The 26,398-nt window shown below is 39.5% G+C and overlaps 1 protein-coding gene across 2 annotated transcripts in view; it reads right to left on the reverse strand.

Moving 5' to 3' along the window:
- PLD5 (phospholipase D family member 5) overlaps positions 1 to 26,398 on the reverse strand; it is a 221,847-nt gene that overhangs the window by 120,537 nt on the left and 74,912 nt on the right. The window contains exon 2 of one of the 2 annotated variants that reach the window (XM_072948246.1): positions 19,927 to 20,070. In XM_072948246.1, the coding sequence (XP_072804347.1) occupies positions 19,927 to 19,976 (50 nt within the window). In that variant the 5' untranslated portion in view covers positions 19,977 to 20,070. The remainder of the gene's footprint in view (positions 1 to 19,926; positions 20,071 to 26,398) is intronic. The other variant, XM_006198799.4, reaches the window with a different exon arrangement.

Here is a 26,398-nt window from a genome sequence, read left to right on the forward strand (position 1 = left end):
AAAAACTGCATTCAAAAGGATGTTATCTTAAATTCCTTTTGGAAATAAATGGAAACTAACAATTAATATTGGAAAAAAAATAGTTGCCTAATAAGCTGTAAGCTGCTTGGTAGATGTACCTGTGAGTCAGCAAACATTTAGTGAGAACCGACACTGGGTCGATCAAGAGCCCTGCTGGTTGAGGGAAATGCAGATGACAACGCGGTTCTGGTCTCCAGGCCGACCCACTTATCCAGTACGTGGAGGGTCTTCAAGCCTCCTTGCAGCTCTAGGATTCAGTACCTCTAATACCAAAATTGTGCCGTCCTAACGCGTACTGACGCACTCAGGTCCTCAACTCCAGCTGTGCGGGCAATTTTTTGCAAGTATTATTTAACTTTTTGATTCTCTTTCATTCTCTCTGCGGATTTCATGTTGAATTGCTCTGGCATAAAGTGTAGGCTTTAGAGACAGACGGACCTGCTTTAAAATTCCACTTACCCTGGGAAAATTACTTCAACGAGGGAGCCTTAGCTCTTTGCAAATTGAACTCTACTCGCGCCTAATAGGTTTGAATTGAGAAGTACAACCAATGCCTAAAAGCTCGGGTTCCTTTCCACCAGGGTCATCTTGGCAGGTTACTTACCTCCTCTACGCTTATGCCTATTTCCATGTGTAAAAAGGGGAAAGAACCATCTTTCATAGGACTGAGGTAAGGGGTAAACAGCATAGTGGAGGTCAAGTGTTTAGCACAGTGTCTAGCACACGGTAATCATGCAATAAATACCAGTTATCATTATTTGATCATTAAATGACTTACTGTATTGTAAGCACTTAGCAGACTTAAAATCAGTACCTTATTTTGGGGCAGCAAATTCCAAAGATGCCATTCTGTTTTCAATATCGTTTATAATAGAGGCAACCAACAGTGGGAAACAGTGCGCTCTGTCACTATCGGTGCCCAGACAGATGTTCACGGTTTTCAGTCAAGGATGAGAAGGAGGGTCTCCTATACTGAGAAGACCTTGGATGAGATGACTTGTAAGTTTCTTCTCAACTTTAATTTTCCTTATTCTATGCCATATTTATCTTTGGTTAGAAATGCTACTATTATTAACACTGAAGTAACATTACAAATTTTAAACTACTTTTATAAAGAACCTATTATTGGGAAATATTGAAGAATTTGTCCAATGCTTTTTCTCCAGAAAAATCTAAGTCCATTCTCCTTCCTGCTTCTCTTATTCTAATATATAAAGAGAAGCTCAAATTGAAGTCAGTGATCTCATTTCAGAATGTACTTTTTTAATCTTGAGAAGTAGAACTATCTTCTCTGTTAGTTTTGATTCTGGTGATAATATTATGAACTAGGTCAGAAGTTAGTTTAAAAAAAAAAGGTCCACAGCCAAGAATCTCATTTCAAAAAAAAAAAATTGGCCATGTTTCATGTTCAAAATAAACTCTATTCTGGGACAATCATAAGATGCTTCTGAGAAAAGTGCCATCAAGAATACTAGCCAAGGAAATGTTCCATGCAGAAGACAAGAGTCCAGGGCCTGACCACCTGACTGCTATGCATCCCCTTGGATAGAGGACCAATGACAAATCACTTTCTACTTGTCTTTCAGTGCCTCTGAAAAAGTTGCTAGTAGGAAAGAGGTCCTGGGCATCTGGGCAAAGAAATATTAAAAATCTCGCTTTGACTGGAGCTTTTATCTGCAGCTTGAAAAGGCGCAGGGTTGGGCTTTGGAATGGCAATATCTGCATATTCTTGAAAAGTGGCTTACCTAAGAAGAAAAAAACAACAAAAAAGGAATAATAGTGGCACCCCCTGGGATAAAAGGATGTGCCCTGGGGATGTGAAGGGAAGTGTGAGCAAAGAAAGGCTGGGACCAAACCCACTCCTTTGCCAGAAGGAGAAGAGGTCAGGGGAGGGGACCCACAAGGCGCCTGTGCAGCACAACGCTGGGACCTTGAATGCCAGTGCTCCTTTGCAGGCAGAAGAGGTTGGCTTTGCTGTTTTCCAGGTCCCTCTGCTGTCACACCTGCTAAATGCTGCCAGTGAGCACTGCCAAGACCTGGACGCTCTTGGGCTGGTTCCCAAACCAGTGTGCTGAACGGCAGAAAGAAAGACGACAGCTCCACGACCAGATGGCCCTTACACTTTGCTGGGCAAGTGGTTTATTTTCAAATTTAATTTACATGGAACTACTTCTGTACATTGCAAATCCTTAAGTAGGATTGTGGGGTACCTGCCATAGGAAGTGTTAAATGCACTGGTAAAGAAAAAGCAGTTTTTTGTTTTTTGGTTTTATTTTTGGTAACAGTGGGAATGTCGGTTTTAATTAGAAAATGGAGAAAATAGGTTTAAGAAGAGAAAAAGGAAGGAAAGGACAGAGAAAAGTAGTATTTTTCAGCACGAAGTTAGGAGACATTAACAAGTGAAATCGTACCTAGTCTTGGGATATCCTTGGGGGCAGAAGTGGAAGCAAATGAGTCTATTCTGCTGAGCTGAGTCCCCGGGTGGCCTTGGTTTCTGAACCAAGGAAGGGCAGGAGGGTCTCTGGAATACAGGAGTCTTCAGTCATAGCTTGGAGTTCCCAGATTTTAATATCATTCACCAGCAAAATTAAAGAAAAATAATCTTGGGACAATAATGAATTGCTGACTTTTTATTTTATCAAGGAAAAAAAATCCTACAACTTCAATATAGCATTATTTTAAATCCCTCTTCCCCATTAAAAAGAACACAATCCTAGGATAAAAACAGTCTTTCTTAAAAAAAAGGTCAGCTGACCTTCAGACTGATTTATATTTATAGTTATTATATTATAATTTCTACAAATATCCACAGGTATAAACAAATACATATACATAAGTGTGTATGTATGTATATACATGCTGATTGTATATATATGTATGTGTATTCATATATATGTGTATATATATATACAAGCTTATATAGATGCACATACACTGATATGTAAGGATATGTTTGAAATGTTATGTACAAAAATTTAATGTACTCTTTACTTATGGTATTACGTTGTAAGTGATTTTTTTTATTCTAAATGGGTCAACTGGGGATTCATGGTGAACAAGGGTAACTTGAAATAAAGCTCTAATGTGTAACTTGTGGGCGATTAGTAAAGCACATTCCAAATAGACCTACCGATGAAAATGGAAGCTTTGCGCCTAACTAATGTAAAGAAAGTGGTGGAGGCGGCGAGGCAGAGCCGGCCAGGACTTATGGAATGGAGGTGCTGACGGACATGCTCGCTCAACAGCCCCTGACATCGACATTTCAATAGCTGTCCAACCCGAGCATTTGAGAAAGACGCCACAGACAGATGACAGCTTGGTCATAAACTGGCTCTGGCTCCGAACCGATAGTTTGCAACCCGGTCATAAATCAAGCAGGGACGAAAAGATTGAGAAGAGTTCTGGGTAGAAAGTTTGCAAGATCTTCTGACCTCGGGAGGCAGGATAATACAAAGGGGCAAAAGCCAAAGTTTAACTATCCACCATCCACCATCTTGGTTCTAACCAGTTTGTCCTGTCCTCAGGTGCTGTCATTCCTTCAGCAGTTGTGCCCCAGCCTAAAGGTCATTGAGCAGGAGTTCCTGTCCCTGGTGGCCCATGAGAATTACCTGGGGAGTTTCAAATAAAATCCCTGGGATTTAACTGGTTTGAGATGGGGCCTGGGTAGCATTTTTTTTTTCTCAGTTCTTCAGGTGATTCTAGTGTGCACTCAAGTCGAGAACCACTGCTTAAAAGGCTGACAAAAGGTGGCAGGAAAAATTCTTACTCATCAGAGATTCTCAAACTGATTTATCTGCATACTTCAAATAGGACAAAATATTCCATAACCAGCCATTTAGGGGCTTGCTTTTGTCACTATAGAACCTCACTGTGAACAGACAGAAAGACACTCTTCTCATCAAAATATCGATGAGATTGCCTGTGCGATGTACAGTGACAGAACACAGACACTGTCACGGCAAATGCCAATGTCACAAAGATCCCAGGAACCATCTAGAAAGCCAACAGAGCATCTGGATTACCTTAGAAAGTGCCTACACTTGTGCTGGGTGGGAGCAGGGTGAGAGCTGGCTGAAGGCAGTGTGGAGTTTCCACAGCTTTGGAGCCTTGCGTGCCAGGCACAGTCACACACTTAGCATAAGTGACCCCATTTACTGGATGTGTTTGTTCTCTCTGCTCTGGCCACACCGTCCTCCTACTCCTCCTCAAACATGCCAGGTATGTTTCTACCCTCTCCTTCCACCTGCAGCCCTCTTCCTTCAGATGTCTACCTCCTTCAGGTCTTTGTCCAACACTCCTCCAACTCCGTGAGGGCTGCCCAAGGAAAGCTGTCACCAGCACCTTCCTTTCCCTGTGCCCTACTGTTTTCATCCTACTGTGTCTGTTCTCGCCACAGCACTCATCACTTTCTAACATCTATCTACCTATCTATCACCTATCTATCCTTCTATCTGTTTTGTCTTTCTGAGACAGGAGGGAAGGGGGCAGGGCACAACCACTGAAGGAATGACACAGCAATCAAGGACAGGACAGACTGGTTAGAACCAAGATGGTGGAAGATTCGACTTCCAGTAGACCTTGAGCCTCATGGCAACCCACAGGCCATGACTGTTCCTAGGCTGGCCATAAAAGGCCCAAAAACGGGCGGGGGCTCGATTCCTGCAAATCCCTGCCCCTTCCCCAAAGTAGTTGGCATAATCCTCCTGTCTCTTAGCATATGAATTCCCAAGCCCATAAAAATGAACAACTCTGCACCTCGTGGTGGTCTCTCTCCCTTTCTGAGACATCCCGCACTCTGTCTATGGAATAGGCATCTCTCTAAATAAATCTGCTCTCACTTTACTACGCCTCACTCTTGAGTTCCTTCCTGTGTGAGGCAAGGACCTTTTCTCCAGCAACACCTCCTACAGAATAAAAGCTCCACTGGAGCAGCCTCCTCTTCCCTCCACCTATCGTCCCACTGAACAATGTCTAACCATCCCCGACATTTAATAAGTACTCAATAAATTATTATTAAATAAAAGATTTGATAATCCTACAATAAATTATTGTTATTATTATTTTGTTTAACAGAAATCCTTTTTGTGTGCTAAAAATAAGTTTTTCTCCCTGAAAAAAGGGAGAAGGAAAAAAAAATTTTTTAGTTGGCTGTTGATGACGCTGGTACCTTCCCAAAATTATGGGCTCTCCACTTCCTAGGCACATACAATATAAAATATATGCGGCTTGCAAAGCTGAAGCTGGTTAATTTATGTCGTCAGTTATCTTCATTGCTCTCCCTTAACTTAGTGTTCTTTTGTAGTTTCCAAAGGTGGCACTTGATAGTCACCCTCCCCAGTTGATCCTTGGGATCTGACATCCCAAGGCTAATGGCACGTCTTTAAAACAGAAACCCACTCCCAGGGGTGCAGCACAAGCGCCAGCAGGGCACCCCACTGCCTGGGAGAGTTAAAGCGCCTTTCTGATTTCCACCAGAGCTGCTGGATGAGCAGGGAACACAAAGACTGCTCTCGTCCCATGTGCTAACAATGCCTGCAGGCTTTCTCAAATTCCGTTAGGCATGTTGGTGCTTCTGCCACCATTCAGAATTCTATACGCAAGCCTGTTAACTCCAAAATCCTAACTCAGCGGGAAAGTGCATTAAAACATTTATTTTTGCTCCCAGTGTAACAGTACAAAAGATTTACACTTTTACAAGGCTTCTACTCTTCTAGCACTAAAATATTTAAATGGACCCTGCACATAGGATCAGAGGCTTCGCGCAGCTGGTCAGAAGATGATGACAGCAGGTAAGAAAGAGGCACAAAAGCCACAGAGGACTTGATGAAAAAAGAAGCAAAGTTACAAATGCAGTGCTCAAGGCAGGAAGCTGTGAAATCATCATCTTTCAACAAAGCGAGTAAGTACTTCCCTGCAGAGTCAGACCTCTGTACTCAAGCATTAACATCTTTATCTCCACCAGATGCAGAAAACAGAAAATAAAATGAGAAAGAGAAAGAAGGAACCATGACCAATTTCAGTTTCATCCTCCCCTTCTCCACCAAGCAGTTCGCTGGGGATGCATTTGAAGTAGGCCCTCACCACTACTATTAGGCAAATGAGAGCCAATTAAAATGCAAAAGGAGCTCTCAGTCCATATCCAAGATGCGGGAATAAATCTAGATCCTGTCAGATCAGGTGAGGCAAAAGCAAAATGGTTTCATTAGAATGATCAAAGGCAGTACTATATTTCCATGAAAAAGCTAATTTGCATGCTAAGAGAAAGAGATTCAAATTACTCTTTGCTCAAAACAAAATACAGTTGTTCCAGGACCCACAAAACCTGTGGAAGCTCAAGTTCTGTATATAAAATGGTTTGTACTTGGCATAGAACCTACACGCATCCTCCCACATGTTTTAAATGAAGACTCAATACAACGTAAATACTACATAAATAGTTGTCTTTGTGTTGCAAAGCCAAGTTTTAATTTTTGGAACTTTCTGGAATTTTTTTCCTTTCTGAATATTTTCAGTCCATGGTTGTTTAAATCTGCAAATGCAGAACCTGGAGGGCCCACCGTAAGTGAATTTGTGGAGTACATACATAGTGCTGATAAAACATTTATTGACATTTTATAACTAGAAAACATCTTACATGTCTAAAAAGTTCCCTTAAATCTTCTGTATAATGAGCACAAATGCTAATTTATTATTTTCCAACCCTCTGTACACTGAATTAACTTCGTTTACATCAATTGCTCTGACCGGGAAGCAGGAATCCAAGTGATGCTCAGTGGGGCTGACTCCACCCAGGAGAGCTGAATGTTGTTTTTAAAAGAGTAATACATTTGAATCCTTCCCTGTTGGCAAGCATGGGCTCTGGACTCCTTGCTGTGCTTACATGTTTCCTTACCCCAGGACTCAAGGTGTTTGTGCCCTGGAATATCCAGAGTGATACAGAGACCAACCGGCAGAATATATACACACACATTCCTACACTTTGGGGAGCGGAGCCCCTTACTTGCCCATCCTGCAACTCTCAGAACTTCCTGGGAACTCTTCTGAAATGATCTCAAGAGCTGAATATAAACCAGAAAAGCCATTACAGTCAGAAAGTATTTTTGATCTGAAATCAAATTACCCGTATTTTTCATGCCCTGCTTTTTCAAAAGTGTTTGCTGGTGTGAATGAAAAATATCGCCTGCCGTATCAGTAAATAAAGGATGCTGCAGCCATCCAATCATCAGCCACTCCTGCTGCCCCGACAGGGAGCCTGCGGGAACTCAGGAGGCAGACAAGCTGGCAGCCCAGCCTCTGCAGCCACCACCCCCAACGGTGCACCCTGAGGGGGCTCAGGATGGGACAGCTAGGTGCATATCAAAGGAATGATTTCAGTGAGCCCAGACTCTTGAATCTCTCCATACATAGAAAGTGCTAAATTCCTTAACTTGAGAGACCTGGTTTTCTTTAATTAACAGTGATCTCTTGATGTTCCAACTACCTAGTCTTCATTGCAAAAAAATTCTATATATCCCGGTTCCTCCCTTGCCTCTTCAGAGCATCCCTCAGAGCAATCTGAGAGGCTTTTATCCCAGGCTTAAACCCTCAGAGATGTTCACAGAATAAAACGACTCTCAATTTTTGGGTTGTGCATTTTTTTTCAGTGGACACTAAAAAGGACTTTTACTGGCTTCTGAAAGCCAAAACCATCTGCTGAGTATTTGCAAACTAGGGATAAGAGTGTAGTAGCTCAAAATCGTTCTTTTCCAGGGTGGAAACATGGGGTGGTGCTGAAGTCCTGAGGGTTAGGGACTGGATTCTGGCTGGACAGCTAGCCCCTGCTTGTGTGAGGACAAGTTATGTGACATCTCTCAAACTTAACTCAAGTGAGAAATATACTGCTTATTTGCAGTTCCTGACATACACCGATGTTTGATTGATGTGAGATCCTTCCTCATCCCTTATTCTGGCTAGGGGAAAAAAAAATAACAAAACTAAACAGTACAGCTCATCCTCTGCTTGACATTTTGCACAATTAACAAAATCAGCATTTGCTAATATTCTCTTTTGGTGATTAGCCTTTCCATCTTTCATGCAAGTTTAAAAAAATATGACTGCACCTAGCTCATTTGCTTTATAAGTATTTTTAAGTATATAAGTGACTGAATCAAATAATTTTTTGAGAATACAAGTTAGACTTCTTTAGGATCTACTGTTTATCTGACTCCAAAATTTACATTTTTCTGAGTTCCCTGCCATTCACTCTCCATCCACTTAGCCAGTGGTTCCCATACTTTAAGCTGCATAAGTTGTAAGAGGGTTTTTCTCTTTAAATGTAGGTTTCTAAGCCAAACCCATAGAAATTCTGATTCTATGAGATGAGATTCCAACCAGGGAATGTGCATTTTAACGAGCACCCAGAGAATTCTAAAACAGGCATCTAAGATCAGACTTTGAGTAAAAACTGATTACTCATCGGACATATTATTAACATTTTTTCCCTGAAATGCAAATATAGTCACGTCTATTGTCAATTTTCTTGTTAAGCCTTGTGGCTCCCAATTAGTACAGATTCCTCGTCATGTGCACATGACCTCCACGTGTGGTCAGTCTTACTCGCCTCAACTCCTGCCTCTCCGTCTTTTGCATTCTGTACTCCAGTCATATGGAACCAAATGCTTGCTCTTCAGTGACAAAGTCATGTCTTTTTTTTATCGTCAAGTCTTTGCACTTGCTGTGGCCCTTATTTGAAAAGCCTAGAATCATTTAAATTCAGTTCCTGCTCTGTCATTCCTCCAGAGTTAGCTGCTCCTTCCTGTGATTTCCTAACACCCAGGGCATCGCTCATGGTAGCATTTTTATGCTCCAGTGCACTTGTTTGGTAACTCTCACCACACTCTTGGTGGTAAAAACTAACAATTCCTCCTTGTATCTTAAGTGTTAGCACAGTCCTTACACAAAATAGGCCATTAAATATTTGGCTGATTGAAAAAAATAATAATCAATGGAACTTTGGCAGGTAATCCCAAAAGCTTAAAAATTATATGGGTGTCATCTGGGCATTTTTCATTCATGTCAGTGATATATATGATCAGCTGTACCATCTTTTGCCATTTGATAGACTCATATTGTTGGAGGAAGAGGGATTTTGGAGGTCATGTTAGATGACCTCCCCATTTTTCAGATGGAAAAAGAGAAACGTGAAAGAAGTAAGTGACTTTCCCAAGTTTACTCAGCAAGTTCAGTGGAGACGGAAAGCTTTTCTTTCTCTGCTCTAGTTTTCCTTTTGCTATCCCGTATTGCTTGTTTTATCTTCTTTTTCTTCCATTATCCTACTTTACCAGAAGTCAGCACTTATCCAAGCACCCACTCTGTCTGAGGCCCTGAGCCAGGTATGCTAACTCAGCACTGCGTTTCTTCTTTCTTTTCATCCTCAGAACTCGGGCATCCGATAAGTTTCAGCACTACGCCAGCTGCCCAAAATGTAAATATTCGGAAGACAAAGTTCCCCATTCCAACAAGCTTACAGCCTGGAGGAATAGACAGGTAAGTGGGCAGTGATTTAAGACACGGTGCCTCCAGTGGGCACCCCGTGGCATCCTTGGGATTCAACGCGGAATGGCAATTTGGTGACTGTGTATGCAAGGGACAAATGTTCTTTGCTAAATTTGGACTAAGGACCAAAAGGCCAGTAAGAAAAAAATAATAAAGCACACACTTGAGACATCTCATCCTGACTCACCTGTCACAGAACTGCCAAAAAAGAAGAGTGTTCTCTGAAGGGGATCTTTTAATATCCCCTGATTCCCAAGACAGAATGAAAACCGAGACCTCTGAGACCTTAATTATTAATGCCTGAACCTGAAAAGAGACACAGTAGACACGAAGCAATGTAATCAGACTTTACTATCACACTTCCAGGCTAGACTGATTTACACAGAAACTGAGAGTGTCCAACATTTTAAAAAATATCCCTTGACTCAACCTTCATTAATTCTCAATCTTGAACCAAAGTCCAAACTCAATACTCATTCATCTAAGTATATTTAAGGAGATACATGATACTTGGTGTTAATACTTTTGAAACTCTAGCCTGCGCTATGGCCAGTCTTCGCAATATGTTAAAACTAGGCAGGGCCAGGTGTCTGTGTGTGTGTTTTGGGGGGGGTGGTGTTGGGAGAGGAATCTCTCTCTTAGCTATGGTGTGTAGCTTTTTAAAAAATATAACACTACAAAAGGAAGGACAATCAAATTCACACAAGACTTTATATGACATAAAATAGCTCAGCTCAAGACTATGGGCTGAGTTAAACTTATAAATGTTTATAGTTCACGGAGCTATTTTTGAATCATTTTCAATGACTTCAAGATGCCAATTTTATAAAATTTTATAAAATAAGCCTCCGGTGGAGATTGGTTAATTTACTCCGTGGTGTTCGCCGGGTAAGTAACGAGCACTGTAGGAGCAGTCTGCTCTGGGCAGTGTAGCCGCGCTCGGAATGTAACCTCGCAGGGACCCAGGTGGCCAGGGTAAGCCTGCTGCCAGAAGGGTGGCCTCAGGTGAAACCCCAGAAATAGAGACAAGAAGGAAGGCTGTGCCCAGGAAAGGAAGCAAAAGGGAGGAAGGCTCTGAGGCCCAGGAAAGTGTGGCGTTCTTAGTGCCCGGGAACACATTTGGACTGACGATAGCATAGCTTGGAAGCTCGCAAAGGAGGGGATGTCAAGGGATGGCAGGCAGGGCACTTGAATCTCATGTGCATCAGGATTTTGTGCAGAACAAAGCGGAGCAACTCCCTTAGGTGCTCAAGAAAATGAATCTCTACTTTGTACAGAAAAACAATCTCCTGACCCTAGCCTGAATTTTGGGTTAAAAAAAAATGCAGTGCAAGGATTTATACCTTAAACCCTTGCAAAAGTCAGAAGCAGATTTCTTTTTTTTCAGGCATGAAATCAGTGGGGAGGTTTCAGCCGTCAGCAATATGTTCACTGAAAGTGCACCTCCTTTATGGGAGGGTCCTGGGGGAAGCATGCTGAGACCCCAGGACCAGGGTCTCCTGGGAGGAAGGGGGCAGAAATAGCACCTGCCTAGAGGAAAGTTTTGAGATGGGGAAGCCCAGAGAGAGAAGCCCAGAGCTAGGGGCTGGGGCCCAGTATTGGGCGGGGAAGCTTCATGACAGACTGCAGTGATTCAAAATCTGCATGCCTTCCTGGGGCTCCTTTCTGGGGCACAAGATGCTTACTTAGCCTGTTGTCACAAATCTTAATCTAAGCATTTCCACCCCATTCCAGGATGTGCAGGAAATAAAGGTGGGTCTGCATCAACAGCTGAAGTATAGTGATGGAAGATAACGTCACTGGATAAAACAAGGGCAAAGTATGGAGGCAGAGGCTGAGAGCAAGTTGAGCCCTGCAGGAAACAGCAACACTAGCTCGCTCATACTTTGGAGGGGTGGCAGGTACTGGACCACATATGTGAGTGTCCTGGCACTACTCCCCTCTTAGGTGGGCAGCCCTTATCACAGCAGCCCTGACGTGGCCCTGGGAGCTTTTATAAAAAAATAAGGAAAGAGCCAGCCAGATGTGGATTTAAACCCAGCTTGACCCCTTACTAGGGGCGTAGATTATTTAATAATTTTGAACCTATCATTTCATCTATAAGAGAAGGATAATAACGTCTGCTTTACTGTAAGAGTCAGTGAGATAACATTAAGTACCTTAAGTAGTAGCTGGCATATTACAGTTACACAAGAAGTGATAATTGCAATAATAAAACCAAATAACATTTTAAAATGGAGGGTCAAAGTCCACTACCACTTGGAAATGTAGTTCTAAGTCCTTTCTGTGATAAGAACTAACTACCAGGACAATGAGATGATCAAATAAAAATAGAATCGCTGATTCTGCCTTCAGTTACTAGTAAACAGCATTATTGAGAATTTCACGCTAAAGGCAAGAAAGTGTCTGCATAATAGCTAGGTAACTAAATATCCTAGCCTGCAACATTTCTAAAAGAGTGCTCGGATTAAAGTACGTCATTTATAACAAGGGAAAAGTCTGGCGCATCTTATGTAGTAAATGTCACAGTTACTGAAACAAAGAGATCACAGTGAATTCTTCAAAGATTTTTCCTTTAAAGCTTTGGTTTTCTCAGTATACTCATTGTAATCACGGCAATCACTTTACTTGAAAGTTCCAATCACAAACTTTTTCTAACTACAGGTGTATAAACAAAATATAAAAATATCTATCAGGCACAAGTGCCTAGGTTTTCTTTTTATTTATCTCCTCTCTCCCTTTGTCAGCGTTCCCCTTGCCTCAGGTTCAGGCCTGGGCTCCGCAGTGTTACAATGAGAGGTCCTTCCTGCGAAGGCAGCTGAAACAGGCTATCTGGAGAAAAGACAGCTCTGCTTCCTGTGCCCAACACCATTCAGGAGGATCAGACATGGCTGTGCCTAGAAGGGTGCAATGCTCTTTTGGAAAAATATATACCACATTCAAATAATCTTTTTGCAAAACAAACCTAGCAACAGGAAATGTCAACATCGTTAATCGTATATTAAGTTTCATTAAAATTAAAACTTTGAAATAATTAGCTTCTGCTGCTTCCCAAGGGGTAATTATAGACCATCAGGAAGTGTCACGCTCTCTTGAATTTCCTCCTTTAAATGTGAAAGGCTAAAGATAAAACATTATTTTAAAAATAATCTTTGAGATTTCAGCTATGGGAATATAAACAGCACTTTCTGGGTCTTGGGCTAATCAAATATCTCATAATTCAGGAAATTTGAATTTCACTTGACTCTGGTGAAATTAAGACGTTAATAGGTGACATTTTAAATACGAGTAGAGTTCTGAAATGTAAAAATATCTATATTTAAATGTTTGAAGCCTTCTCTTTTCTTTCATTTAAAATTAAGCATTTATCTTCCATTCCCAATTATTATTAAATGTTATTTATTCAAAGCTAGTTAGAAATAGAAAAAAATGTGTTAGATTACCCTTTCATTTTAGCAATTCCTCAATAGGTTCCTTTTTCTAACCCACTCCCACATGATAGGCTCTAAGTATATAATCTATAATCTTCAGTTTCTTCTCCCATCATCTCCAGTTATTCCCCCAAAATGAATTCTACCATGGAGGGATAGTAAATATATCTAGATAATACATATGACCTCAATGAACAGAATATTGTTATACAGTATTAAGCAGTATTATAACAGTATTAAAAACAATATTACTTTTACATAGAAATGACTTCCCATTAAAAAGAGTAGCTGCTCAGTCCTGATGTGTGAGACCCTATAAGACACAGGTGAGAAAAAGAAGTCCCTTGTTCTCAGGGAGGTTTTGACCTAGATGATGAGACAACATAAAGACAGAGATGCTGATAATAAATAGCACCAATAAAAGACCACGTTTCCATTACAGAAATGAAATGGACTTGCATTTGTGAAAAGGGGGCAAAGGAGTAAGAACTTAAAGTAGGTGGGGGTACCCTGTGAAATGGAAGACCACTTGATGAGAAGCAGAGGTGAAATCACAGGAATGAGTTAGAAATTGCAGAAGCAGAGAGAGGAAAAGAGGAAACAAGATTTGAATAATGCCCGTCTTTGCAAGTGGGCAGTGAAAGGGTATGCAAAGTTGAACATACAAATGGACAAAAGCCAGATCATGTATAAAAACAGAATTCAGACCCCACAATCTGCAGCAACCTGACCAGGAAACCAACCTCTTCTGTACAATGACTAGCCTAGGGAGCCAGCCTGTATGAGTCAGACATGTGGGAAGTCAGACTGCTATCCCTAGTAACAACTCACAAAGCCAAACAATAACTTCTGTAGTCAAAATGACCAGGATCTGATTAATAAATGACAGCTTCCCTAAGTTTTGTCTATGCTTCCAACTTTGACTCAATGAGAGAGACAGCGAAATATGCTCCCTTAGCCCATCACATAGGATGCCACACTCCTAGTCAGCTTACCTCCAGCTTCCCCAGGCCATCAGCTTCTATTCAGGGCACACCTGAAGCCTTCCCTTTTTCCCTCTAAAGTTCTCTTTTTCAGTGTGACTCTGAGTCTGTACCAAATCCAACTGATAGTGACGGACTCCCTGGCTATAGGAAACTTTGAATAAACAGACTTTGCTTTTCTCATTTGGTTCGTCTTCATTTATCTCCACGTGATTATTTGCAGAGACAGAGAGGTTAGCTTTGGAAAGGACAAGGGAAATTTCTTCCCCTGAATGAAAATGGGAGGAGAGAAGGATGAGTGAAGACACGTGGGGATTCTGAGTTGGAAAGAAAACAAAGAGTTATACCAGGGGGGCGTCATTTCTCAGTTAAAGTGCTCTCTAAACAGGGATTCAGGAGAAGTAAGGTTAGGGCTGTAGGAAAGTGAAAGCAGTTTAGAACTGGAGAAAGACAAGAAGGAGCCAATAAGAAATGGTAAAATGCCCAGAGCAATCTACAGATTTAATGCAATCTCTATTAAAACACCCCTGACATTTTTCTCAGACCTAGAATAAATAATCCTAAAATTTATATGAAACCACAAAAGACCCTGAATAGCCAAAGCAGTCTTGAGAAAAAAGAACAAAGCTGGAGATATCATGCTCCTGGACTTCAGAATATACCATAAAGCTACAGTAATCAGAACAGCATGGCACTCGTACAAAAACTAGCACATGGATGGACCAGATTATAGAGCTCAGAAATAAACTCATGCATTTGTGGTCAATTAATCTATGACAAAGGAGGCAGATATAAACAATGGGGGAAAGACTGTCTCTTTGGTGGGTGATGCTGGAAACAGCAACATATAAAAGAATAAAATGAGCACATTTTCTCACACCATATACAAAAATAAACTAAAAATAAATTGGAGACCTAAATGTAAGCCCAGAGACCATAAAGCTCCCAGAAGAAAGAAGAGGTGGAACACACTTTGACATGAATAGATGTGATATTTGGGGGTGAGGGTGTCTGTCTCCTAAGGCAAAGGAAACAAAGACAAAAATAAACAAACAGGACCTTATTAAGCTTAAAAGCCTTTGGACAGCAAAGGAAACCATAAACAAAACAAAAAGACAGCCTTCAGACTTAGAGAAAATACTTGCAAATGATGTGACCAACAAGGGCTTAATGTCCAAAATATACAAACAGCTTATATAACTCAACATCAAAGAAACAAACAATCCTATAAAAAATGGGCAGAAGACCTGAATAGATATTTTTCCAAAGAGGACATGCAGATGGCCAACAGGCACATGAAAAGATGCTCAACAGCATTAATCATCAGGAAAATGCAAATCAAAACCACAATGAGATACCTCACATCAGTCAGAATGGCTATCATTAAAAAGAACATAAATGGCAAATGTTGGCAAAAATGAGGACAAGAGGGAACCTTTATACACTGTTGATGGGAATATAAATTGGTGCAGCCACTTTGGAAAACAGTGTAGAGGTTTCTCTAAAAACAGAGCTGTCCTATGACCCAGCAATTCCACTCCTGTGTATATATCCAAAGAAAATACAAAAACATACATGAACCCCAATATTCATAGCAGCATAATTTAAAATAGCCAAGATATGGAAGCAACCTAAGTATCCATCAAAAGAAGAATGGATAAAGAAGATGTGACATATATATATATATATACACACACACACATACTCAACCATTAAAAAAAAAGGGTTTTAACATTTGCAACAACATGGATGATACCTTAGTGAAACAAGTCAGAGAGAGAAAGACAAATGTCTGTATATTATCACTTTTAGGTAGAATCTAAAAGTGAAAACAAACAAATGAATATAACAAAACAGAAACAGACTCACAGATAATAAAGAACAAACTGATAGTTACCAGTAGGGATAGGGAAAGAGGGAGGGGTAAGAAAGGGTTAAGGCATTAAGAGGTACAAACTACTATGTATAAAGTAAATAAGCTACAAGGATACATTGTACAACACAGGAATATAGCCACTGTTTTATAATAGCTTTAAATGAAATATAATCTATAAAAATACTGAATCATTAGGCATATACTTGAAACTAATATAACAGTGCAAATCAACTACACTTCAAAAAAGAAAAGAAATGGGTAAAATGGTTCACTTTTTAATATAGTAGAATAAACAGAAGTGCTTACACCTCTCTTTATAGAGATTCTAGAAGATTCTGTAAGAAATGGATACTGGCTTTACAAAAGGATAAATATGTTGAGAAAGTTATAAAGGAAATAGGTTCATTGTGGGCTCAAATGGAGAAACTGGGAGAGAATGTAAAATAAAAGCTCTAGAGCCAGTTTTTGCCTTTACTCCATCTTTCATCATTACTGTCTGTTTAGTACATTGGAAATCTATTTGTAGTAACAGGTGCTCTAGGCTTTTAAATTCTTTGGTGTTTCCTTGAGGGTGCGAGTGTAGATTAAAGTTTCTCTTGCTCTTAAGACAGTCAGAAAAGCACTCAGATATCAAATATAAAGCCAAAAACCAAGTGGAGTCTTCTGAGTTTGGGAGCAACGCTCTCATTTAAAAACAGGGTTGGATTTGGCAATATAAACCATGGTAGGTGAAAGTTAATACAAATAAAGGAAAAAACTGTAGTTTAAGGAAAAGAATAAAAATTGGATGAAAAAGCTCTTCCTTAGTTTGGAGCAAAGTTAGATGGAACTTAAAAGGGAAGTGCAAACACCTGCAAAGAATGTCCCTTAATAAAAAGAATTGCCTACATTTATTGCATGTATTTATTATATGAAAGATGCTGTTCTATCAAAGGTACTTGCATTAACATATTTAGTTCTTACAGAAAACTTTCAAGAAAGATATAATAATTGTCTTCATTATACAGATGAAAAAATGTGGTACAGTAAAATCAAGAAACTTGCCCCAAATTGCAAGTCTCCTAAGCGGTATTGCCCAATTCAAACCACACTCTTATATCTATAATATGAAAGTGAAAAAGGGAAAGAAGATGGGGGAAATATTGCTCAGTCACAAAAGCAATTTAAAGAGGCTTTCTTCTGATGTCATTGTATCTGTCACCAACACCCTTGGGGGACAATCTAATGAAACTCTTAGAATTTAGATTTTGGGTTTTAATAGAACTCTCCATGAAAGGAACCAGGGCTCATTGGAGAACAGACAATATACCATATCTCAGACCAAGAAAATTCAATGGGGCTGGAACACATTATTGTTGCCAGAAAGCAAAGCTGCTTGCAGAGATATCCAGGAAAGTGTCCAAATGAATGGAAGACAGTTCTTAGTAGCCAAGTAATAAAAATTGGGGCACTACTTTGCAGTAATGTGGATGGACCTGGAGATCATCATACTAAGTGAAATAAGCCGGAAAGAGAGAGAAATACCATATGATACCACTTATATGTGGAATCTAAAAAAAAGGACACAAATGAACTTATTTACAAAACAGAGACAGATTCACAGACATAGAAAACAAACTTATGGTTACCAAAGGGGAAAGTGGGGGAGGGATAAATAAGGAGTTTGGGATTGGCAGACACTAACTACTATACATAAAATGGATAAACAACAAGGTCATACTGTATAGCACAGGGAACTATCACTATCTTGTAATAATCTGTAATGGAAAAGAATATGTATGTATATGTATAACTGAATCACTATGCTGCAACACCAGAAACTAACACGACATTGTAAATCAACTATACTTCAATTTTTAAAAAAGGCCAGGGTATTGGAAGTAAATTTTAGTTACTAAGAACAATGGCAAGGGATGGGACTGATGGTTGGGAGGTCTGCTAGGCACAAAAGAAGGAGGGAGAGAGTCCTGGAAGGTAGAAGGTAACGCTGCTTAGAGCGATAAGGAGGGAGAGGACTATGTAAGAAAAGTTCATCAAATTAAAATGAGAAGATGGTGGACAAGGGACTGTCCCACTGGAGACTGGGACTGGATTGGGATACAAGGAATCGCAGGTACCCGGCCTCCACTCTGTGCTTTGGAGGAAGGAGAAAAAGCAGAAGCTTCTCAGGATGAGGTGAGGGAGCATCTAGATACCACCAGGGTAGGGATATCAAAAGTGCCTACTATAAGGCTGAGAATGGAGGCGAAATGAAATGCAAGACACAGGGGAAGAGACTGCGGAAGACAGGGAGAGCGGGAGGGGCTACAAGTTCTGGAGAAGACAGCTGCATGTGCAGGGGTGCAGCCTAGTAACCAGGGTAGTGATTCTAACCATCCAGGGGAAGGGAAGCAGGAGAGTGGGTAGTCATTGGAAGAACACGTTCCAGATGGAGGGAGAAGCAGTGTTGAGACACTGGGATTTAGTTATGGATTGAGACAGAAGAAACTACCAGATGGAAATATTAGTCGTATGAATTAAAAAATAAAATTAGATTAAATTATAGCTTCCCCCCAAGGGCAAAGGGGTATAATTCCTTAGAATTATGCATAATTAGTCCTTTTTTTGTTGAAAATGACTAACACCTGGTAATGTTTTTTAAAAAGTTCCAGGTATTTTATCTTAAAGAAGTTGGCATAGTTTGACCTTTATAAAGTTGCTTTCTAGGTTCTGGGGTTTGCCAATCAAGGTACCCAGCAGACTTCATTACAGGCTGCGGTGAGGGAGTGGGCAGAGCCATTCTACTGAATATGTATGAGTCATTGGCCCCTTGCCGACAGAATGTTTCTGTAAGTCACGTAATGAGATCAGCACAGGGCACTGATGCAGACGGAGTGTTCAGGAGGAAGATGATGACGGCCTGCTATTCTATTGCCTTCCTGATGATCCCAATACAATTATTCTCTCAAATTCAGTCTGGGAAGTAAATATATTTAGAAACACCTATCTCATATGAAGGAATGAATCTAAAATGTATACTGACTTCTCTCTTATATCCTTTGTTCTGGATAATGCTGTTGCCTGGTAATGAGACCATAATGTATCATAGGTTAAAAAAACACAGAACATCAATTGTCTTTTCCAGATATTTTTTGGGTGCCAGACATTCAACCCTTAAAGCAAAATATCCAGGATAAAAACTCACATACACATTACCAGGGTGTGGTTGAATTTAAGCTAGAGAAGAGGGACACTTGGATACTTTCCAAAGGGAAAAAAAATCTATTAATTGAACGAACTCATTAAAATTCACCAAAAGCTCTAATTCATAATAACCGTTATAACTTTATGGCCTCACTTCAGCTTTGCAGCAACACATATATAAAAATACACCTCTTATCTATCTGCCTTCTCTTGGTACTTTTCTACATCCTCCTCCCAACCTCAAAAAATAAAGGAGCACTCAGGGAAGAGGTGGATGAGGAGATTTATGGGGATAAAACCATACTGCGATGGCTGTCAGTCAGAAATGACCCCCGGGAAATGCTATTTGATGTATCTGAAGAGAGATAATACATAAATTTAATGTAATTTCTGGATTAAAAATAAACTGTGTGCTAAACTGGGAGAGATTGAGGAGGCCTGTGGCATCTTCTTGTAGACATGTTTATTTATTTAATCCCTAATTTTAAGTTGAAATTTTTCCTGAAATATGTGTTTAACTTCCAATTGACATCACAACCAGCACAGCGTCCTTTGTCCATTGGGCATTCGTTTTTGCCAAGCTCATCACAGAACAAATCAAAACCTCATACACGGAGGTCGCCAGAAATGCAGACTGTTACAAAATTTAATTTTGTCAACACCACTCCTCTGTACAGAATATGCCCAAATGGTAAAGTGAATTAAATCATTACTCATTTTTTCATTCCCTTGGTCTAACTGACAGAGCATCAGTGTTGAGAGGCAGGACTCAGCTTCACTCAAGGGGAAGTCGGGGGACCATGTGTGTTCACGGTAGTTTTTCTCTCCACCGTCCAGGGCCCTCTTTGACTTCCTTGCCCACTCCCTAAAAGAGAATGTTTGAATTTTTGTTTGTTACCTCTTACCGACATTTATTTTGACAATTTTTTTCTGAGAGTCCATCCTCATCCTCTCCCATGATGTCCACGGCTGAGAATATCAGCGCAACGAGAATCGCAAAGCAGCACACCAGGGCGAAGATCACGATGCACTTCTGCTGGGACTGCAGGAGAAAAAGAAGATTAGGAAAAGTCAGCAGTCTTTCGCTGAGGAAACTCAAGATGAGACATCCTTTCAAAGTTCCATGCAAAACCCTTTGGGGACAATTACTTTCATCACTGCCAGAACCGGGCTGCTCTCTAGGTGGGACGCCTAAGACCTTTTCACTGTATTCCTCAGTACAGCCTTCAAACCCCTGCTAAATATGTGAGAACCTGTTAAATAGTTCAAGTGCTGCATCAAGACTTCCAAACAAGTTTGCTCTTCTTTCTAATCAAAAGCAGTCCAGAAAAGATTACAGGACACTTTTGAAAGTTAAAAATGAAACACAAGGTGAGTCTATAATTATTCTGTCCCCTGCTATGATCACCATTTTCAAAACTCTATGCAAACTGCGTTCAAATTTTGTATCTTCTTGCTTTTCCCATCTCATCTTGCTCTAAGATCTTTATGGTGATGGCTTCAGGAAGGATGCTCTGGGTGGTCAGTATGAGTTCTGTGTTTTGGTCAGAACATTGGGTCCATCAGATCCTAGCATGGTGGGTTATTAACCAACATAGTTCATTTCAAAACACTGAGCACAATCTTAACCAGTGTTCATACTCTTCATACGACTTTCATTTAGAACCACGAGCCTAAGTTCCAGGTGGTCAAAGTCAATCATGTCCTTATCTTTAGGCTCCAGTGTTATAATTCAAAACCTCCCTGTTTCCGGGGGTTCACAGTCAAAGGTGGCAGAAGACAGGGCCATGATGACTAGGCAGGAGCCATGGCCACTGGGATAAAAAATTTTGCCTACATTCCATTTATTAGATAAATCCAGATGGGGAAAAGAGGAAAAGGGTAATTTTTTAAAGTCTTTGTGCAGTTGCTAGGGATTATCTACAGAAGGGGAGAGGGTGATCTTTGACCAGACAGCTAGGAGCACTTTCTTAGTGATGGGATACATATAAGCAGGCCCCCCACCCCTGCACACGCACGCGCACACGCACACACACGCACATACACAAATTTCAGACTTTTGTTGAAACCAGCTGGCTTTGCCCTCTCCTGCCACTCCTCTTGCCTTTCATCCCTACAGAATCAACAATCAAGGAACCTCCTGAAGCCAGGTGTCCAAGTTGTCCGGGGGAGGCCTCATGTTACAGTTTACAGAGGAAGATGTAGTCAAGAAATAAATGGTATTTCTGTGAGTAGGCACTGTCAGCTCAAGTGGTTGTTTCTTTTTCGTGTTTTCCAGCCCTCCCTCAGGTCTCATATCACGGCAGAACCTGTTCCAAGTCCACTCCTGCCTGTCCGTGTGTTCTCCCGCTGCACGTTCAGAGAGGACGTAGGGGAAAGCCCAAGGGAGACACACCATGGTTCTCACCAGGGCTCTGTGGCGCTCTGACGCCTGGACTGTTTTCTTCTTTCCACGCCTAGCAACTTGCACAGAGCCAGACAAATAGAAAGTGCTCAAGAGATAGTTACTGTACGAACATAAAAGTGAGTGCATGGAATGAAAATCACAACGCACACTTCTCAGGATGGAGAGCTCTCAAGACTTAGTTGTGACCTTCCTGAAAATTGGCTTGTATCCATCTTTTAGGGATTGCTAATCTTGTAGCTCATCCTTGTTCATTCTCTGCTGGAGCCAGAGGCACATTCATGGGCCATGCTTACCAACTATGTGCAACTCTGCAGAATAGATTATGCATCCACCTTGCCCCCTTACTTGCCATTCATCCCCAATTCCTCACTAGTTTTATTTTAAGAAGCAGCAGCAAACTGGTTGAAGGTTCAGACTTTGGAATAAGTTCCTTGGATTTTACCACTTACTGGTTGTATCCCCCTGGGCAAGTTATTAGTCTTTGTGCTTTAGCTAGTTTCCTTGCCTGTAAAATGGACACCATCATCATCATAATCTCTTTATGGGATTGTTATTAAACATTAAATTAAGTGAGATACTATATGTAAAGCACTTAGAACAGTACCCTCCAAAATAGTAGCACTAAATGAGTGTTTGCTTTTGTCAGTATATTGTAGTACATGTATCTCTATAAGCGGCCTCGATTATTTTGGGGAAACAAGGTAAAGATATGAACAAACAAAAAACAGTTAACTAAAACTGTAAGCACATGGAAGAGAGAGGCTGCGAAATAGAGAAACAGAGAAGGACAGGAAGAAATAAGACAAGAGAGAGAAAAGAAACGTGAGATGGAAGCTTTCTAGGATACAATTGAGAAATTGTTCTTTCTAGCTCAGTCTCAGGATTCAAAGCTCTAAACCAGCATTTCTGAAACTCAGGCATGTATCTAAATCACCTGGAGGGCTTATTAAAACGTACGTTGATGGGCCCTACTTACAGAGTTTCTGATTCATTTGGGGACCCAAAATGTGCATTCATAAAAAGTCCCCAGTAGGGGCTGATGCTCCTGGCCCAGGGGCCACACTTGGAGGTATCAAAGTGCCATCTCTACTAAATGCTGCTTAATATATGTTCACCCTTCAAACTCACCTGCCTATAGTAGCTTATTTTCAAACATTAAAGGGATCATGATAAATACACTGTATTAATTTAAATGTAAATCTTGTGGTTTATTTTCTTCGTGGGGGCTTAAACATAATTTTAAATGATTTAAAAAAATTTTTGAATGAATTTTTCTTCGCCCTTTACTGTTTATTTATTTTAATGATACTCATTACTTGTATAAAAAGAAAATGTTGGCTGTTAACTATTTTGAGAAAAACATATAATACGAAAAAGAAAATAAATCACCCAGAGTCCCGCTCAGACATAACTGCCCTTAATTAATATTTCCTTCTGGTTCTTTCTACACCTGCCTATCCAACAATCTGATAATGTTATGGCGTGCTTTATACAGTTTCATTCTGCTTTTTGTACTTAATCATGTTTGAATGTCATTAAATGTTCTTTTAAAGCATAGTTTTAGATGTTGTGTAATATTTCACGGTGTGGAAAATTATTGTCTCCTTTACTCACAAAACTTTTGTTTTTTTTTAAGCCTCTTATTTTACAACAGAAAAAAAAAACATTTTCCCCATTGTATCTATTTCTCTATAATTTAGAAATAGAAACAAACAAACAAAAAGCTTTTGAAGTGAGTTAAAATAATGCCATGATATTCACATTGATCAATCCAGAAGAGACTCTAACCCAGGACAATATAATCAAACATTATTTTAAAAAGAACCTTACAGCAGCATAAATATGCCATGTTAGATACAGAGCAGGAACTTGGTGAATGAGTTCTAGCGAAGTTAATACGAAATGCTTCATCTATACCAGCACTGATTCCTTTCCCTTGATTCTGATTTTTATCATAAAACAGTAAATAAGAACTCTACTTAATTTGTGTGCTGCTGACATACTTTGATGTAATAACCCTCACAAATTTCTATTAACTTCTATTTAATTCTACATTATAAGCATCTACTAAGATAAACAAGTGAGCCAGTTATTTTCATTTTAATTTGTCAAAGAGGAGAAATTTGGACTCTTGATATTCATCTTCAAACGTCTCCTTGAAACAATGTACTATAACAATATGAGGTCATACCACTAATTTCTTCAGTTTCATTTATTTTCCAACTCATCAAAAGTGAAAGATTATGTTCAAGTGATAGCATACAAGCCTCATAAATGAGACCAAACTCCAGGTTACTAAGAGATTTACTCATTTTCAAATCCTTAACAGATCATTTCAGACCATTCAGGAATTAATTTGAAACACACTTTCTTGTTTGTATTGAATTGAATCAATGAAAGCAAAGTTTTAAAGAGAACCCAAAAACATGATTACAACCTAAACTGCACTGATGACTCAACCCATTAAAAGAAAACAAAATTTGAAATGCTATTATATAGCATCGGTCAATCAGTACTTTTCACTGCAGTAAAGACTTGCTTGCTTGATCAAGAAATAAATCTAATTATGCTGACACTGAAAATATTTGAATATGATATCCTTACCAAATATATTATAGAAAAAGATGTATAACCTCTAAGTGGGGAAAGAGTATTAAATTTAAAAATTAGAAGTATTATAAAATGTAGATGCAAAAATTAACCATAAATTAAAATTATTCATATTCTTTTTCATTTATTTACCATGACTAGTTGTTTTGAACAAGATCATGGTAAAGTCTTAAAAACTACAATGTTTATGTATGCAGATTTTAATGCCCACAGAGCTGGAAATTCTAGTACAACTAGCACCACTATTTTCCATGTGAAAGATATGCAAAACAGGTCTCAAAGACATTTGGTTACTGAGCTGTCCAAGGTTACTCAACCAGCTGGAGACAGTGCAGGGATTTAGGTCACTAAATCTCAAGTCTTTAGATCTGTTTATAGATCCAAATGTTTCCTTTTTGGTTTTCTTTTCTTGACTTCACTTTCTACTTAGTTTTAGCTATGTTTATTTTATCATTATTATTAGTTTTTGGTTAACAAATTCACATGGTAGTCCATTAGTACAGAAATGAAAGCTGGGACATTTGACTTTGAGCTGTGCAGCCAGGGCATTCCTGAATCTGTATGACTTTCCTATGATTCTAGATGTGTTCCTATCCTGAATTCTTAGGCATGTGCCTAGAAGACAGGTTACTCAGAAGATCCACAAAATTACATTCCCAGCAAGAGTGTAGAAGGGAATCCCTTTTTTCCACACCCTCTCCAGCATTTATCGTTTGTGGACTTTTTAATGATGGCCATTCTAATTGGTGTGAGGTGATATCTCACTGTAGTTTTGATTTGCATTTCTCTGATAATTTGTGTTACTGAGTATCTTTCATGTAACCTATTGGCCATCATCCACTGTGGAAAACAGAAACAGACTCACAGACATAGAAAACAAACTATATCACAAAGCTACAGTAATCAAAACCATATAATACTGGCACAAAAAGATCACAGATACATGGATCAATGGAACAGGATAGAGAGTTCAGAAACAAACCCACATGCTCATGGTCAGTTAATCTACAGCAAAGGAGGCAAGAATAAACAATAGAGAAAAAGACAGTCTCTTCAATAAGTGGTGCTGGGCAAACTGGACAGCTAAATATAAAAGAATGAAATTAGAGCATTCTCTAACATCGTATATAAAAATAAACTCAGTATGGACTAAAAACCTACATGTAAGACCAGATACCATAAAACTCCCAGCAGAAAACATAGGCAGAACACTCTTTGACATACGTTACAGCACTATTTTTTCTGAACCAGCTCCTAGAGCAATAGAGATAAAAGCAAATATAAACACAGGGGGCAATTAAACTTACAAGCTTTTGCACAGCTAAGGAAACCATAAACAAAATGAAAAGACAACCTTCAGAATCAAAGAAAATGTTTGCAAATGACATGACTGACAAGGGACTAATTTCCAAAATATACAAAGAGCTCATACTGCTTGATATCAAAAAGACCAAACAACTCAATCAATCAAAAAAAATGGGCAGAAGACCTAAATAGACATTTCTCCAAAGAAGACATCCAGATAGGCAACAGGCACATGAAAAGATGCTCAATATCGCTAATTATTGGAGAAATGCAAATCAAAACTGCAATGGAGTATCACCTTACACTGGTCAGAATGGCCATGACTTAAAAGACTACAAATAATAAATGCTGGAAAGGGTGTGAAGAAAAAGGAACCCTCCTACACTGTTGGTGGGAATGCAAATTGGTGCAGCCACTATGGAGGACAGTAAGGAGGTTCCTTAGAAAACTAAAAATGGAGTTACCATATGATCCAGCAATCCCACTCCTGGGCATATATCCAGAGAAAGTGCCAATTCGAAAATACACATGCACCCCAATGTTCATAGCATCACTATTACAATAACCAAGACATGGAAACAACCTAAGTGCCCATCAACAGATGAATAAATAAAGATGTGAGGTGTAGCTGTGTGTGAAATATATAATGGAATATTATTCAGCCATAAAAGAGGATGAAATAATGCCATTTGTAGTAATATGGATGGACCTAAAGATTATCATATTAAGTGAAGTAAGCCAGACAAAGAAAGACGAATATCATATGATATCACTTACATGTGGAATCTAAAAAAAAAGACAAAAATTTTATTTACAAACCAAGCATAGACTAACAGACACAGAAAACAAACTATGGTTACCAAAGGGGAAAAGGCTGGGGAGGAATAAGTTAGGAGTTTGGGATTAACAGATACACATTACTATATATAAAAGAGGTAAACAACAAGAATTATATTCAGTTTTTTATAATAACATATAATGGAAAAGAATCTAAAAAAATATGTAAGTATACCTATAACTGAATCACTCTGCTGTAGTGTGAAAGTAA

This window comes from Vicugna pacos, chromosome 23, assembly GCF_048564905.1.
Source record: "Vicugna pacos chromosome 23, VicPac4, whole genome shotgun sequence".
NCBI classification, from domain to species: Eukaryota; Metazoa; Chordata; class Mammalia; order Artiodactyla; family Camelidae; genus Vicugna; species Vicugna pacos.